The 18,464-nt window shown below is 42.6% G+C and overlaps 1 protein-coding gene across 1 annotated transcript in view; it reads left to right on the forward strand.

Moving 5' to 3' along the window:
* Positions 1-18,464, forward strand: part of LOC140487649 (uncharacterized) — a 44,594-nt gene that overhangs the window by 13,568 nt on the left and 12,562 nt on the right. The window contains exons 2-3 of the mRNA XM_072586933.1: positions 17,123-17,233; positions 17,676-17,769. Of these exons, the coding sequence (XP_072443034.1) occupies positions 17,123-17,233; positions 17,676-17,769 (205 nt within the window). The remainder of the gene's footprint in view (positions 1-17,122; positions 17,234-17,675; positions 17,770-18,464) is intronic.

Below are 18,464 nucleotides of genomic sequence, written 5' to 3' on the forward strand. Positions count from 1 at the left end.
CTCTCCCCTTTTGTATGGTGACCCCAAGATTAAACTCACCCCTTGAAGGTTGCATGGTGACCCCCAGATTAAACTCTCCCCTTGAAGGATGCATGGTGACCCTCAGATTGAACTCTCCCCTTGAAGGATGCATGGTGACCCTCAGATTAACCTCTCTCCCCTTGAAGGATGCACGGTGACCCCCAGATTAAACTCTCCCCTTGAAGGAGGCACAGTGACCCCCAGATTAAACTCTCCCCTTGAAGGAGGCACAGTGACCCCCAGATTAAACTCTCCCCTTGAAGGAGGCACAGTGACCCCCAGATTAAACTCTCCCCTTGAAGGAGGCACAGTGACCCCCAGATTAAACTCTCCCCTTGAAGGAGGCACAGTGACCCTCAGATTAAACTCACTACCAGTCATAGAATCACGGAGATATACAGCATAGAAAAAGAACCTTCAGTCGAACTTGTCCATGCCGACCAGATATCCGAACCTAATCTAGTCCCATTTGCCAGCACTTGCCCCTCTCCCTCTGAATCCTTCCTATTCATATATCCCTCCAGATGCCTTTTAAATGCTGTAATTTACCAGCCTCCACCACTTCCTCTGGCAGCTGATTCCATACACGTACCACCCTCTGAGTGAAACGTTGCCCCTTAGGTCTCTTTTATATCTTTCCCCTCTTACCTGAAACCTATGCCCTCTAATTTTAGACTCCCCCCACTTCAGTAAAAAGACCTTGTTTATTTACTCTATCCAAGTGCCTCATGATTCTGTAAACCTCTATAAGGTCACCCCTCAGTCTCCGACGCTCCAGGGAAAATAGCCCCAGCCTATTCAGCCTCTCCCCATAGCTCAAATCCTCCAACCCTGGTAGCATCCTTGTAAATCTTTTCTGAACCCTTTCAAGTTTCACAACATCCTTCCTATAGGAAGGAGACCAGAATTAAATGCAATATTCTAACAGTGGCTTAACCAATATCCTGTACAGCTGCAACATGACCTCCCAACTCCTGTACTCAATACTCCGACCAATAAAGAAAAGCATACCAAACACCTTCTTCACTATCCTACCTACCTGCGACTCCACCTTCAAGGAACTATGAACCTGCACTCCAAGGTCTCTTTGTTCAGCAATACTCCCCAGGACATTACAACTAAGTGTTTAAGTCCTGCCCTGATTTGCCGTTCCAAAATGTAGCACTTTGCATTTATCTAAATCAAACTCCATCCGCCAATCCTTGGCCCATTGGCTCATCTGATCAAGTTCCCATTATACTCTGAGGTAACTTTCTTACCAACTATACGTCCTACATTTATATTCTAATCATTTATGTAAATGACGAAAAGTAGCAGACCCAGCATTAATTCTTGAGGCACACCACTGGTCACAGGCATCCGGTCTGAAAGGCATGCTCTACCAGCACCCTGTCTTTCTCATGAGACACTTTATGGCCCTCTGGAACTATGGTGATATCACATTACATTAATAACCCAAATCCCTTTTGTCACTGCATGCTCAACACTGCTCTCTTAAAGTGACAGATGTGTTCTGAATGGTTTCAGGCCATGTTTACTTCCGGCATCACTTGTAAGATTTGAACCTCTTTGTATTCTCTAGCTCTGAACTTGGGAGTTGACTGCTTCATTTATTCACATTATTGAATTGCACCAGACCTCTGGACCTCTTGGAAAATAAAGTACAATTTGATAGGAATGGGTAATTTGATCCTGCCTGCTCAGCAGTTATTCTGGTCTCTGTTGTTTAATTTGATCCAGTAATTGTCAGGTAAGGCTCCAGGGCTCTTTATAATATTTGTGCTTGGATGCCAGCATTTGCAATTAAGAATTTATTGTCCCTCCCTGATTTGTCCTTGAGAAAACGGTGGTGACTCACCTAAAACTGAGCAGCTTGCTGAACATTTCAGAGAGCAGTTAAGAGTGAACTACATCAGTGCGGTTCAGGGATCAGGTGTGGAAATAAGTAACAGGTTTCCTCCCTGGGTGGGGAAGGGAGTTGGGGATGGGTTTCTTTTTAAATTCCTTCATGGGACATGTTGTCGTTAGCCAGGCCAGTATTTACTGCCCATCCATAATCACCCAGTCAAGAGTCAACCACATTGCTGTGGGTCTGGAGTCACATCTAGGCCAGACTGGGTTGGGATGGCAGATTCCACAAAAGCACATTAGTGAACCAGACAGGTTTGTCTGATGGTTTCATGGTCATCATTAAACTCTAATTCTAGATTTTTATTGAATTCAATTCACATCATCTAATATGGCCGGATTCAAACAGCAGTGCTGAGGACATTAGCTGGGCCTCTGGGAATAAGAATCTAGTGATAATACCACTGAGCCTTCAGACAGAAGATTGTCATTGAGATTAAATTGGAGATGAAACCAAATGCAAAATGTCAGGATATGACTTCTCAGATATGGTTTGGACAGCTGAACATTATGATCAGTGCAACAATTAAGTGGATAGATATTACAGAGAAGCTAAAAAAAAACAAGTTACGGCCTTGACACTGTTACTTTGGATTAGAAACAACGTCAGGTGTAAAGTTCTTAGAGTGTGAGGCTCTACAGTTGGACACTGCGTAAAACTTATAGCAACATTGGTGACAAAGATGAGGAATGGTCAGGCTTTGAGAAATTTACAAACAGCATTCTTCAGAGGAATATACAATGGAATTTGACAGACAAGATGCAAGATTGTAAAAATTCTACTTGGGCATTCCAACTCACCAATTGCCTTTAGATTGTTGGACTTTGCTAAGGTATTGAACACGGAAAGACCCCTGGTATTAACTGGAGTTTGGTTTTCAGAAAGAAACGTAATTTTGGAAGAGGTATCAGAAACCTTGAAAAATATATACTGGGAAGCCATCATGGATCAAATGAGATGTTCCACAGTGACACAAACAACCGCCAGTTCAATAGCTACAGCCACATGGGATCACCCACTTAGAGGCCAACAGCATCAATAAAAAAGAAGCTTCATAACTAAAAAGAATTAAGAGAGAAATCCCTGGCTATTATAATGGAAGATAGGAATGGGGGAGCTATAAACAGAAGAATAATCCCCAGTAATGTCCAGGGTGTGGCCAACTTGCAATTTGGAGTCATAGAGATGTACAGCACGGAAACAGACCCTTCGGTCCAACTCGTCCATGCTGACCAGATATCCCAACCCAATTTATTCCCACCTGCCAGCACCCAGCCCATATCCCTCCAAACCCTTCCTATTCATATATCCATCCAGATGCCTTTTAAATGTTGCAATTGTACCAGCCTCCACCACTTCCTCTGGCAGCTCATTCCATACACGTACCACCCTCTGCGTGAAAAAGTTGCCCCTTAGGTCTCTTTTATATCTTTCCCCTCTCACCCTAAACCTATGCCCTCTAGTTCTGGACTCCCCAACCCCAGCAAAGCGACTTTGTCTACTTACCCTATCTATGGCCCTCATGATTTTACAAACCTCTATAAGGTCACTCCTCAGCCTCCGACACTCCAGGGAAAACAGCCCCAGCCTGTTCAACCTCTCCCTATAGCTCAAATCCTCCAACCCTGGGCGACGTTCTTTTAAATCTTTTCTGAACCCTTTCAAGTTTCAAGATGCAGCTTGCAAAACTTTTTCACAATGAATTGACCGAAATGGAATCTCAAAGTTTTCAAAATTGTCCCCCAATACAAGCAAGTACACAGGCTCACAATTCCAGACATGCTATAATGACATGACATAATACACAGAGTCTTCACTGCACATGTGCAGAGATGAAGCACAATATTGAAATAGGGTTCAGAGGCAGATAGTGAGGATGTGGGACATGGAGGCCTGAAAGAGAGGGGAGGATGGGAAGGGGCCCTCCCCTATCTCCTGGTCTGTTTCCCCACCTTACCTTTCTCTCTGTCTCTCTCTCTCTCTCTCTCTTCTCCCTCTGCCCTTATCTCTGTGTCTATCTGTCCCTCTCTCTTCTCCCCCGGTCCTCTCCCCACTCCCACCTCACCTCTCTCTTTCACGCCCCACAGATCAAATCCCCTGCATCTTTCCCCCTCCCCAACTTGTTTGCAGCAGCATCCTTGAACATGTGGATTCAAGTCGGGGATAATACACAGGCACACTGATGTCAGCAGATGGAGCCTTTGAAATGACGTGTGACCTGGAAGATTCGTAAGGAGAAGATGATGGTACTAATCTGGAAGAGCGCATTGTTCTACTTGCAGGAATCATCAGTCCATTTGGGAATGTTTTAGTTGTATGCTCTTTCTGTGTTGGGCAGTCAATGTACATTCACAGCATGCAGAGCGGTTTGCTTAGATTAGATTAGATTAGATTACTTACAGTGTGGAAACAGGCCCTTCGGCCCAACAAGTCCACACCGCCCCGCCGAAGCGCAACCCACCCATACCCCTACATCTACCCCTTCCCTAACACTACGGGCAATTTTAGCATGGCCAATTCACCTGACCTGCACATCTTAAAACAGTAACTGTATTCTTAGAATAAGATGGACCAAAATAACATTAAGACATTTAAGGGTTCAACCTGCGTCATTTGTGGGGGTGGGGAGGGAAGGAGGGGGATGTTGACAATGCACTGAAATCACTGCAAATAGTAAAATTGTAAAATATCTGGAGCACATCACATTATCAACACTGGCATAGTGTTAATGATTTAGATTTTTCAGATTTAGATTATTTTTATCATGTGTACTGAAGTACAGGAGTACAGTGTAAAGTATATAATATCCCCACATAAAGTGACTTCTTAGGTACAAAGGTACCTAGGCATAGAGTAGTAAAAGAAACAAAGTTAAAAATATGAAAAAAAGGAACGAGCACACCATCTGTAAAAAGGCTAAATGAAAGACAGTGGATTTGCAGTTTACAAAATCCAGATAACAGTAATATAATCACAGCGCCAGGGACCCAAGCTCGATTCCAGCTTTGGGCGACTGTCTGTGTGGAGTTTGCACATTCTCCCCGTGTCTGCGTGGGTTTCCTCCGGGTGCTCCGGTTTCCTCCCACAGTCCAAAGATGTGTAGGTCAGGTGAATTGGCCATTCTAAATTGCCTGTAGTGTTAGGTGCATTAATCAGAGGGAAATGGGTCTGGATGGGTTACTCTTCGAAGGGTCGGTGTGGACTTGTTGGGCTGAAGGGCTTGTTTCCACACTGTAGGGAATCTAATCTAATCTAATCATAAATGAAGTGTTAGAGACGTTCAGCAGACCGAGCAGCATCTGTAAAGAGGGAAACAGAGAATGTTTTGAAACAAACAATTACTGTTCCACAAACGTTATTGTATTGTTAAAACAAGACTACCTTTCTAATCAATTTGTGAAGTATTATCGGTACTAGGAGATAGGAGTTTAATGGAATTTATAAAAAAATTATTTTCAAGCTAAATTGGATGTTTGTCCATTCTTTTTTTTAAGATTAAAAAACACATTGTAGGTTGCAGGAGTAAGGGATAAGGAATACATCACAGTTATAGAACAGCTCAACAATAAGTATGTAATATGTAAAGAATGTAGGGGGGGGGCAACATAATAGCTAATAGTGAGTCTTCTGTAAGTAGAATATTTTAACAAAGTTGTAGCAATGGACTTGAAGGTATGAAATAAGGGAAAATTATTTTCATTTTCCATTTTGTCGAAATGGTGACTATATTTAGTGACTCTACAATATTATATAGTACAGTGAGTTATTGTGGACAGGGTTCTGGAGAAATGGATGATGGGCATTGTCTAAATTCCCAATTGAAAATGGGGGTTTGGGAGAGGGGACATGATGAATTTAGGGATGTGTGTGGAAGGGTCACTCAACCCAAAATGTTAACGTTGATATCTCTCCACAGATGCTACCAGACCTGCTGAGCTTTTCCAGCAATTTCTGTTTCTGATTTACAGCATCTGCATTCTTTCAGTTTTTATTTACATAATGACGAAGTGTTATGGCCCAGCAGGAGGTCATTTGAGCTTGCACCAGCTTGTTAAATGAGCGTCTTTACCTCGTGCCAATCTTTTGTTTTTTCCTCATACCCTTGCACAATGTTTTTCTCTTCAAGTAAGCATGCAATGCCCTCTTAAATGCTAGTTATGAACATTGTGCAATTAAATGCAGCAGTAGAGAGTTCCTTTCATAATTGTGAAAGAAATAGGGTGGTCATGGATGAAGTATTTCACAAAATCTAGTGGAACCACCAAGCTGTAGATTAACATCTGCCCTAGCATGTGCAAATTCACTGCAAATGCTTGTGGGCTAGAGTCCATGTTAATTGTTTTTTGGGAGGAATCCAAGAATTCCTTCAGGAATGAATGATCATCCCCTGGCTTTAGAAGGGATGACAATTAGCTTCACTTGTCTGAACGCTTGAATGCCTTGAATGGAGAAAGGGCATTAATTAAGACTCAGGTTTCAGAAAACTTAGCAAACCTTGCAGCCTCATGTCAGATATAAAATTTAACCCGGGGGCACGGTATATAACCAAAAAGGGCACAAGAACTAGACGTGTCTGGGTTAGTTTGTAGATATTAATGAAAAAAACCAGGAATTTCAAAGAATGCCAGCCAGTTTGGGTGCATTCCCCCTATTGAGTTGGCACTGATTGTACACTTACAGAATCTGAACAAGTCATAGATAGCGATGAGGCACCCTGTACTTAACATGAACATGGTGGACAAGTCTGCAGACCAGGTTGTGAAAGGAGAGAGTCGAGAGTGCGGTGCTGAAAAAGTACAGTCGGTCAGGCAGCATCTGAGGAGCAGGAAAATCGACCTTTCGGACATAAGCCCTTTATCATAAATGAGCTCGTTCCTGATGAAGGGCTGATGCCCGAAACATCGACTCTCCTGCTCCTCAGATGCTGCCTGACCGACTGTGCTTTTTCAGTGTGTCATTTCTCAGTTAAGTCCATCTTGCAAGTTGCATTCAGCTTAAAGCAGATCCAATGATATTCTAATTCTATCACAGAGAGCTGGCTGGCATATTTATGATGCACAACAGTCATTTTCTGTGGGGAGTGTTCTATGGAATTTGAACGATGTGTGATAGGTAAAATAAAAAGTGAACTTTTGGATTGCAAGTCAGGTTTTCAGGACCTTTAAATATGTAAGAGTTAGACTTAATTAGAATAAATCAAGAGTGACTTTGGATTAACAGTTTTTCTTGGAAAGTGTTAACTGCATCTCAATAAATCAAACAAGGTCTTCATAGGAGGATGATTTGAAGGATGAGAGGTTTAACTGGGCAGTTAAACTGCGCACTTAGACTAGACTAGGTCCAAGGTATGATTATTAAAATTGAGTAATATAATGAAACACTCTGCTGTTGAGGAATCTAAAATAAAATAAATTCAGAAAAATGCACACACAGATTACCTGTCTTGGATAACTCAGAAGGTATGAAACTGTCATTTTTTTTTCAGCAATGCATCACATTACCAGTCTTCTGGATGGCTATTCAAGACTGGCAAGCTTTGCAATTCTTAGATTAGATTCCCTACAGTATGGAAACAGGCCCTTCGGCCCAACCAGTCCACACCAACCCTCTGAAGAGTAACCCACCCAGACCCATTTCCCTCTGACTAATGCACTTCACACTACGGGCAATTTAACATGGCCAATTTACCTGACCTGCACATCTTTGCACAGTGGGAGGAAACCGGAGGAAACCCATGCAGACACAGGGAGAATGTGCAAACTCCATACACACAGTCACCCGAGGCTGGAATCGAACCTGGGACCCTGGTGTTGTGAGGTAGCAGTGCGAGCCACTGAGGCCACCATGCCACCAATAAGAAACCTTGTCCACTTGGAAAGCCAGGAAAATAGAAAGGATAGTTAAAAGTACCTGAGTTACTGAAACATTGCTGTTAGTAGAAACGCTAGATGCAGGGATGTATTTATGTTCCAGTATGCTCAAGAAAATCTCAAACTTGGAGCAGTCTGAGAAGGTGTTTGCCCATATCATGTTATATGGATAACTTTTCTTTTGGGAAAATGCATATTTGTCAAAGGATTAGTTTAGATTCCTGACAGTATGGAAACAGGCCCTTCAGCCCAACAATTCCACACTGACCCTCCAAAAAGTAACCCACCCAGACCCATTCCCCCACACTACATTTACCCCTGACTAATGCACCTAACACTACAGGCAATTTAGCATGGCCAATTCACCTGGCTTACACATCTTTGGATTGGGGGAGTAAACCTGCGCAGACACAGGGAGAATGTGCAAACTCCACACAGACAGTTGCCCAAGGCTAGAATCAAACCTGGGTCCCTGGCACTGTGAGGCAGCAGTGCTAACCACTGAGCCACCATGCCAACCTGTCAAGAAAAAGAGTGACTGTGCTAGTGTCAAGGAAATGATAGAAGAAAAGAGATTGCTAAGATAAAAGGGGTTGTTGAAAGTTTTAAGATTGTTTCACAAAGATGTTTGCTCTAAAAATAAGTTTTGGAATTCCTTGATGAAGGATGTCTGGTGATATACGGATTTTTTTTTCTAAATGAAAACCATTTTTGTTGGAGTTGCTTTGTGATTGAACATGTTATAATCTTTTAATATAAAAGAAAGACTAATATGGGAGGCTGATTGTATTATTCAGAATAGGGAAATATATATAATTTTGTTTCTGATCAGTTGTATTATAAGACAAAGTAAAGCATATGGACAAGCATGTATATAATTTTCGTTTGTCTTGTTTAAGAATGGTTTGTGTGTCACAAAAAAGTTTTTTTTTAACAAAAAGGGTGTCAATTAAAATTGTAAGTATGTAAATATAAAAGTAATTAGTTTAATTGATTAATTGGGTTATGGTCATGGGAACAGTTGGGAATGGCCTGTGGAAGGAGCTGTAACATTGAGTAGTTTGAATAAAGATAAGATTAAAGATATAAAACTGTGTAATAGTGGAAAGGTTCTTGTGGCACTGTGATAGTGTCACGAGCTCTGAGCCAGAAGGCCTGGGTTAAGTCTCACCTGCTCCATTCATGTGTCATAACATTTCTGAATTGGTTGATATTCAAAAGAATGTAAAGCTCAGTAGTAGAGCTCTTATGGTGCAGTGGTAATGGCCCTATCTTTGAGCCAGAAGGCCAGGGTTCAAGTCCCACCTTTTCCCGAAAAATGCGCAATGACATCTCTGAACAGGTTGATTAGAAAGTATCCAAAACTGCGTAGTTAATAAATTCTGTGCATAAAGAAAGGGGTCTTGGCTTCAGCCTTACTGACTGATGTGAATTTGGGTTCAAGCCAATGAATACATGGCACTCCCATTCCCAGGTTCAGCGTGTCATGACCACTTACCATACATTACCCTGTATTTCCCGTGGTCATATCAGCATTTTAATTACAGCATGTGTTTTATTTTAAAGAGTATTGATACAATCTAAACAACTGCAGATATAAGTTCAATGACTGTCTGTGAGGAATTCTGGAATATCACACCTGGACAGACTTATGGAGATAAAGGTGGTGCCCTGAGTAGTGTTGTAGAACAGAGAGACGTAGGGGTTCAGGTATATAGCTCTTTAACATTTGTGTCACAGGTAGAATAGACAGAGTAAGAAGGCATTTTAGCACACTTGCCTTCATTACTCACACGATTGAGTACAGAAGTTGGGATGCCATGTTGAGGTGGCACTGGATGTTGGTGAAGTCTCTTCTGGAGTACTGGGCCCAGTTCTGGTTGCCCTGTTATAAACAGGATATTATTAAACTGGAGAGGGGTCAGAAAAGATTTATCAGAATGTTGCTGGGAATGGAGGGTTTGAGATATAAAACAGACTGGGACTTTTTTCACCAGAGCATAGGACATGGATTGATAACCTTATCGAGGTTTATAAAAATCATAAAGGATGTAGATAAGGTGAATGACAAGGGTCTTTTCTCTAGGGTGAGGGAGTTCAAAATTAGGGGGCACATTTTTAAAGTGAGAGGAGAAAGATTTTAAAAGGGCACATGGGGTAAATTTTATTTTACACAAAGTGGTTTGTGTATGGCATGAAGATAAGTTCATGAATAGGAAAGGTTTGGAGGGATATGGGCCAAGTGTAGGCAGGTGGGACTAGTTTTTAGTTTGGGAACATGGTTGGCATGGACTGGTTAGACCAAAAGGTCTGTTTCCGTGCTGTATGATTCAATTGCAGAGTCAGGGAAATTTCAAGCAGATTAAAAAGGAATAGATAATGAGAGGCTAACAACTCAACCATCTCAGCAGGGAGCCATCTCTTGCAGACGTGTTTGTGTTTATCCTTCCAGGGAAATACAGGGTTAAAAACAAGCTTCAACCCTGGTCTGCTCTTAGCTTTATGTCGTACTGCTTAGACGAGTATGCTGTAATGGCCTCAGTTTGTGATTACCTGTTAAACACCCCTGCACTGTAGGTATAGAGAGGAAAAAGTGTTTCAATTTAGGTGCTGCCAACCAGCCAGTGTCAAAAGGAACCAAGACAAAATAATTTCAAGCAACCTGAAAAGTCGAGAATCTTAATTGACTGTTCATCTACCAACGTAAACCTTAGCTCTAACATCAACCATAAAGTTCTACTATCTACAGTGTACAAATAATTCACAGATTGAGTTGCACCTTTCGTTTTAACATTTGGTGTTGTCGGACTCACTTCTTATTTCAATTTTGTGTGTGTTTGTTGTATTTTTATTTCTTCACAAAACCTTTTAAAACAAATTAATTTGTGTCTGGGAAAAGGTATTCACCAGCAGAGAGATCCTTTTTCAAATTAACTTTGTTGTGACCAAGGAGCCGAATCAATAAAGATGGGGAGCCAGTTGAATACCCCCTCCCCCCACTTAACCTAGAAGCTTAGTGTTTGGAAGTATCCCATCTGGAACCTTAACAGGGAGAGATAACTCCCCTTGAGAGTGAGCATAACAAATGGGCGCACAGCATTCCGAGTTCAGTGTGGTACCAACACTACTGCTTCAGGGAGGAAGTAGTGAGACCATGAAGCGATTTCAACATGAGAATGAATGTCTTAAAAGCAAATTATTGTTGACCCATGAGCCAAGTAGGTCAACAATCAGAGGGGCAACGAACAGGGACTGCAGTTTGACTGGGACAAAACATCCATCCCAGGACAGGATAAACAAAAACATGCACAGGAATTTCTAAAGGCCTGGCATTCAAACCAGAACTCCATTAGCAAACACATCGATTTGGCCCCCAATTTACCAACCTCTCAGAAAAAGAACTGGAAGTGATATCCCTCCCCACAGCAGACCAAGGCACATAAATAGAAAGCAGGACAGAACACCAGCACTTCACTGGAGGCTCATTGATGATGTTACCGTGCATGGTGATGAAACGTCTGAGAATAAACCTACTAGCTCAGCGAGCAAATCTACAACCTGAGAAGGGCAGCGTGCAAACAGAATTGATGGTTGTTCAGATACATGCGGAGTTTTGGCTGGTCCAGATTCATGGACAGTGAGAGGTTGTGTGACTGATCTGGTGGGTATTGAAACACCCCAGTTTGATAAATACAATAATGTAATTCCTGAAGAAGGGCTCATGCCCGAAACGTTGATTCTCCTGCTCCTTGGATGCTGCCTGACCTGCTGCGCTTTTCCAGCAACACATTTTCAACAATAATGTAATTGTCAGGCATGCTGTTAGGACCAACACACAAAACATTCCCTATTTTTAATCATATTTGAAATTCAATCAAGACCAGCATTCTTAGTTGCCCATGTTTAAGTGAGAGAGTCATAGAGATGTACAGGAAGGAATCAGACCCTTCGGTCCAACCCGTCCATGCTGACCAGATATCCCAACCCAATCTAGTCCCACCTGCCAGCACCCGGCCCATAACCCTCCAAACCCTTCTTATTCATATATTCATCCAAATGCCTTTTAAATGTTGCAATTGAACCTGCCTCCACCACTTCCTCTGGCAGCCCACTCCACACGCACACCACCCTCTGTGTGAAAAAGTTGCCCCTTAGGTCCCTTTTATATCTTTTCCCTCTCACCCTAAACCTATGCCCTCAAATTCTGGACTCCCCCATCTCAGGGAAATGACCTTGTCTATTTACCCTATCCATGCCCCTTAGGTAAGAGAACAGAATTGCACGCAATATTCCAAAAGTGGCCTAACCAATATCCTGTACAGCTGCAACATGACCTCCCAACTCCTGTACTCAATACTCTGACCAATAAAGGAAAACATACCAAATGCCTTCTTCACTATCCTATCTACCTGTGAGTAAACATTCAAGGAGCTATGAACCTGCACTCCAAGGTCTCTTTGTTCAGCAACAATCCTGAGGACCTCACCATTAAGTGTATAAGTCCTGCTGAGATTTGCTTTCCCAAAATACAGCACCTCACATTTATCTAAATTAAACTCCATCTGCCACTTCTCAGCCCATTGGCCCATCTGGTCAAGATCCTGTTGTAATCTGAGCTAACCTTCTTCGCTGTCCACTACACCAATTTTGGTGTCATCTGCAAACTTGCTAACTATACCTCTTAACCTCACATCCAAATAATTTATATAAATGACGAAAAGTAGAGGACCCAGCACCGATCCTTGTGGCACTCCACTGGTCACCGGCCTCCAGTCTGAAAAACAACCCTCCAACACCACCCTCTGTCTTCTATCTTTGAGCCAGTTCTGTATCCAAATGGCGAGTTCCACCTGAATTCAGTAAGGTCCATGTTGAACACCTGACTGAAGTCCATATAGATCACATCCACCGCTCTGCCCTCATCAATCCTCTTTGTTACTTCTCCAAAAAACTCAATCAAGTTTGTGAGACATGATTCCCCATGAACAAAGCCATGTTGACTATCCCTAATCAGTCCTTGCCTTTCCAAGTACATGTACGTCCTGTGCCTCAGGATTCCCTCCAACAATTTGCCCATCACCGACGTCAGGCTCACTGGTCTATAGTTCCCTGGCTTATCTTTACCACCCTTCTTAAACAGTGGCATCATGTTAGCCAACCTCCAGTCTTCCAGCACCTCACCTGTGACTATCGATAATAGAAATAGAGAGTGACTATCTTAAAGCACTCATGTTCACAAGGTTTAAATATTTCTAACAGTATTGATATGGCTAGTCCAGTTCAGTTTCTGATCAGTGATAATATCCAAGCTACTGACAGTGAGGGAGTCAGTAATGAAATGCTGGTTCACTTCTGCCTGAGTTAAGGCAGTCGGCCATCCTAGAAATCCCCCCTTAGGGGTAAAACTGGTACCCTCTGCCAAAATGGATACTGGTCTGATGGACTGTTTAAAGAGGCTGTTAGAATAATTGTAAAGATCTTACCTACAACCTGCGTCAGAGAGAAACACAGCTGGGACTGACTTAACTGGATGATACGCATTGCACCACAGATGCTGCAAGACATGCTGAGTTTTTCCGGCAATTTTTACTTCTGTAACATCTCCCGCAGATAACTTCTCACACCATTGAGGTGAGTTTTATTTCAGGAGTTGCTTTGACTGTCCAGCAAGGGGTTCCCAGCCGCTTTTATTTTCCCAGCAGGTTTCTTTCATTCGATGAAATTGGTTTATACAGCTCAGAAGCTGTCAAGATTTAGAGTGGTGCTGGAAAAGCACAGCAGGTCAGGCAGCATCTGAGGAGCAGGAGAATCGACGTTTCGGGCAAAAGCCCTTCATCAGAGTTTCTCAGATGCTGCTTGACCTGCTATGCTTTTCCAGCACCACTCTAATCTTGACTCTGATCTCCAGCATCTGCAGCCCTCACTTTTGCCCAGCTCAGAAGTTGGCCTATTCAGCTCTTTCTGACTGTGTGAGCGTTTTGAAGGTGTCTCCTGCTCTTCCGGCTAGCCTGGCAAACAATGTCGATGTGTTACAAAGCTGAGTGCTATTTTGGTCTATTTAGTGCAGGCTCAGTTCCTCTCATCACTCATCTGCAATATTAACCCCATCTTCCTTTTCTGGCCAATATCTATTCCTTCACCAATATCAGTAAAATAAATTTCCTGATTGCTTTCTATCGTGCGTATGAAATGTGTAAAGTTTCTGTGCGTTGCAAGGGTAATCCTGTTTCAAAAATACTTTATAGGCTATGACGTCCTTTGGGTCAAGATGAGTACATGAAAGGCGCTATGTAAATGTAAGTTCTTTCCTTCTCCCTAGATGCTACCTTAACCTGAGTATTTCCAACATTCTTGCCTCCTATTTCTAACAGGTTCAGTATTTTGTTTTCGGTTCACAAGTTTTTCTCTGCCTCTAACCTATGGTGTACCTCACCCGGGCGGTACTGGATGCTGATGTGGGTAAACAAAGCTGGGGAAGGGCCTTCACAACAGAGACCAAAGTATCACAGAGCAGAGGTGGATAGCTCACCACGTCCCTCCTGTGGCTGAACCTGGGCACTGCAACATTGCCATGTGACATGTTCACTTTCCAACTCACTTGGTAAAGTCTGCCCATCTAACCCAGATTTGCATAATTCATAGCATAGCCTTGTAAAACTACGAATCTCTTCAGGAGCAGGAATCATACAGTAAACTCCCCTAAAACCAATGTTGTTGACTCCCACTCCCTCCACGGACTCTTTTAATAAATTGTTTCTATTGCTATTTCGAAGACGAGACGCTATCCAGAAATTGAGTTTTCCTGAAAAAGTGACACATTTTGAAGCTTGAAACGTACTTCTTTTTCAACAATACAATGTATGAGATGTTAATTCTGGTTCAGGAAGAGCAGTGATTTGATTTGAAGTCGGAAGGACTCATCACCACTCTCTTGCCTGAAGAATTCCAGCTCTCCACAATCCCACAAACAAAAAAATCCAGAAACACTGAGCCGGGTTGATTGCTGAGCTATTGGACTGATTGCTGCTAATTAACTGGTTAAAAGTCCAGTGAACCGCCTGTCTGACCATCACCAGCTACTGCTGACCTCTGCTGTTAACTAAGATCAATTAATTACAAGTTTACATTTTAATTAGTTGTTCTACATAATTCCAGTTTGATGGATGATCCCCGAGCTGAAAGGTGAATCGGCTTCCCTGTCCATGGATGTTGCTTTACCCATTTTCATCTGTTTTCTTTGTTTTAGATTTCCAGCATCTGCAGCACTTCGCTTTTGGTATAATTTCACAAATGCTTAATATAATCCCATTTTACTTCATCCCGGCACTAGTGCTTGACTCTGGTCTGTTACAGTGTTGTCAGGAGCAGAAGGTTTATAAGATGTTTGGTACGCACGCCTTTATTGGTCAGTGCATTGAGTATAGGAGTTGGAAGGTCATGTTGCAGCTGTACATGATATTGGTTAGGTCACTTTGGAATACTGCATACAATTCTGGTCTCCCTGATATAGGAAAGATGTTGTAAAACTTTAAAGGGTTCAGAAAAGATTTACAAGAATGTTGCCAGGGTTGGAGGGTTTGAGCTATAGCTGGGGCTATTTTCGCTGGAGAATCAGATGCTGAGGGTGGCCTTATAGAAGTGGGCATGGATAGGGTGAATAGTCAAAGTTTCTTTTTCCCAGGGCAGGGGAGTCCAAACTAGAGGACATAGGTTTAGGGTGAGAGGGGAAAGATTTAAAAGAGACCGAAGTGGCAACTTTTTCACACAGAGGGTGGTACGTGTATGGAATGAGCTGCCAGAGGATGTGGTGGAGGCTGGTACAATTGCAACATTTAAAAGGCATTTAGGTGAGTACATGATTAGGAGAGGTTTAGAGGGATATGGGCCAAATGCTGGCAAATGGGACTAGATTAGGTTCGGATGACTGCTCGGCATGGACAAGTTGGACTGAAGGGTCTGTATATCTCCATGACAAAAGTGCTCTGGGGATTTTTAAAATCTATCTGTTCAGGCATGTTATAATACACTTCTGAAGCAGATGGGACTTGGGCTGATTGTCCTAAGCATGTGACAATTACCACATTATGTCTCAAATTGCTGCTTTCCTGTATCCTGAAATATTGGCTGCTCTTGCGGTACAGTGGTCGTGTCTCTTTCTCTTAGCCAGGAGGCCTAGGTTCAAGTCCCACCTGCTCCAGGGACATGTGTGAACAGGTTGATTTTTAAAATCTAGCCCAAAATGTTATCTGTGAAAAGAAAGTGATCTAAATTGCAATTTGAATGAATGAATGAGAACTGTTTCCAGTGTCATCTCAGAGAATCTGTTCCATCGATTGACTGTCACACGGAAATGTGGTTTCAGCAGGTCAGTTTTTGAATTTACGTCAAGCACGTTCTACTGTTCTGGATGGGGTGAGACAGCTTGTCACATTTAGTCCCTTTAGAATTCCACAAACAACATCTAAGTAACCTCTCAAACACCTGCTTCCCAGTGAGATCATGCTCAATTTACAAAGTTGCCCTTGATGATCCAATTCTTTAATAATTTTAATTGTTCTCTTTATCCATTCCACAGCTGCAGCATTCTATTTAGATTACAACCAACTCTATTTGAAGTGTGGTTGCAACAGTGATTGATATTTGACAGAAATGAGTTGTCTCACTGATTCAGCTCTCATTGTTTTTGTTTTCAGTTCATGCCACAACATCTGATTTGCAGCACTCAATTGTCCCCAACCCTGAATGCATGATTCTGGTCCCCTTGGCCTTACCCCTTTGTCTGACGCTATTCTCTGGCTCACAATGTTCCACAGATTATGAAGGGAGATTTTCTGTTGAATTTTAGGCCCCAGGTGTTCTTCTAGCCAAGAAAGTGAGAGAAATTTAACTTTAAAACATCTTAGGAGTTGAAAAGGATGATTGAATTATTAGGGTGGCACGGTGGCTCAGTGGTGAGCACTGCTGCCTCACAGCGCTAGGAACTCAGGTTCAATTCCAGCCTCAGGTGATGGTCTGTATGGAGTTTGTTCATTCTCCCTGGGTTTCCTCCCACAGTCCAAAGATGTGCAGGTTAGATGGATTGGCCAAGGGAAATGCAGGATTACATGGGTAAGAGATGGGTCTGGGTGGGATGCTCTTCAGAGGGTCGGTATGGACTTGATGGGCTAAATGGTCTGTTTCTGTGCTGTAGGGGAAGCCTTGGCCTTTTTCAAAGGGTTGCAGCAATATCTAATTTGTCCAAAAAGCTCAGTCTCTTAAATTGGTCAAGATAATCAATCAAGTGCAGAGACAGTCAACTTGCAATAATTTCCATTTTCCCCAGTGCAGGATGGAGGTGGAGAGTCATGTTCAAAGTGAAACTGCCTTGCAGCCCCTGAAAGACCACTGTGACTATCTGATGGACTCCATTGATGCTCAGCTAAGCCAACTGCAGGTAAATCAGAGACTGAAGGCCCTTCCACTTTGTCGTCATACCTTATCCGAAACTGCTCTGACAGGTAACAGAGAGTTCTTTCCTAGGTTTAGTCAGGCTGGAGTGGTGATAATTAGACCTTTCAATATAACCTCCATTCAGGATAGTGTGTTTCTTTACCAAACTCATTTCGGGGCCTGCAGTGAGCAGTCAGCATCAAACGTTTCTAGGCCATGTGCAGCCTGAACTGTTCTCTACTGTGAACCAACTTCTCAGGAAGAACCCTCCACTCCCCAATGGTTTGTGAACGTGTTTTGTGTGTGAATTCCCTTGACCAGAACCTAATCTCCAACCCCACCCAACCGACTGGCACAGTGTTCCCTCACGAGCAAGTCATGGCAATGATGAAACGACTTAACCCGGAGATTCGAACAGTGGTGATGACTTTGATCCTTTTATGTAGGTGTCCGTATTAACTGACCACAGATGGCCAGCTGCTAGCAGTCTGACAAAGAGAGATCCCTTCAGGAGCACAACAAAACCTTCAGGAAAGACAGGTGAGGATCTTCCCATGTCTCTAACTATGCTGTTAGAGTGACACCTTTGTCTTATTGGCTGGGAAAAAAAAACACCCAGTGGTTTTAATACAGTTCTAATATTGAGAATGTTCTTCCATTACTAAGGGCCAACCAAGTCAGTGGCTGACATGCCTGGGGCAAAGTGTGGACAATATGGGTGGAAGGAAAATGACAGAACTGCATTTATATAGCGTAATATCAGAATTGTTACAGTGCTGAAGGAGGCCATTCAGCCTATCATGCCAGCTCTCTAAATGAGCATCTTACTTAGTGTCATTCCCCTGCTTTCTACCCACAACCCTGCATATTGTTCCTTTTCAAATAACCATCTAATTCCCTTCTGAATGCCTCCATGGATCCTGCCTTCATTATACTCTCATTTCATTTGAGACCCTCTCCACTTATTTACATGAAAACGGTTTTCCTCATATCACTTTTGCTTCTTCGACTAATTATTGTTAACTGCATGTCTTCTCATTCTCAATCCCTTCACAAATGGGAACATGTTCTCTCCATTAGTTCAGCCCAGACCCCTCACTGTTTTGAATACTTGCATCAGATCTCCTCTCAGCCTTCTCTTTTCCAAGGAAAACAGTCCCAAATTCTCCCATCCATCTTCAAAACTAAAATTCCTCAACCCTGGAACAACTCTTGGGCACCTCTACTGCATATTC

The sequence above is a fragment of the Chiloscyllium punctatum genome, chromosome 17, assembly GCF_047496795.1.
Source record: "Chiloscyllium punctatum isolate Juve2018m chromosome 17, sChiPun1.3, whole genome shotgun sequence".
Classification (NCBI taxonomy): Eukaryota; Metazoa; Chordata; class Chondrichthyes; order Orectolobiformes; family Hemiscylliidae; genus Chiloscyllium; species Chiloscyllium punctatum.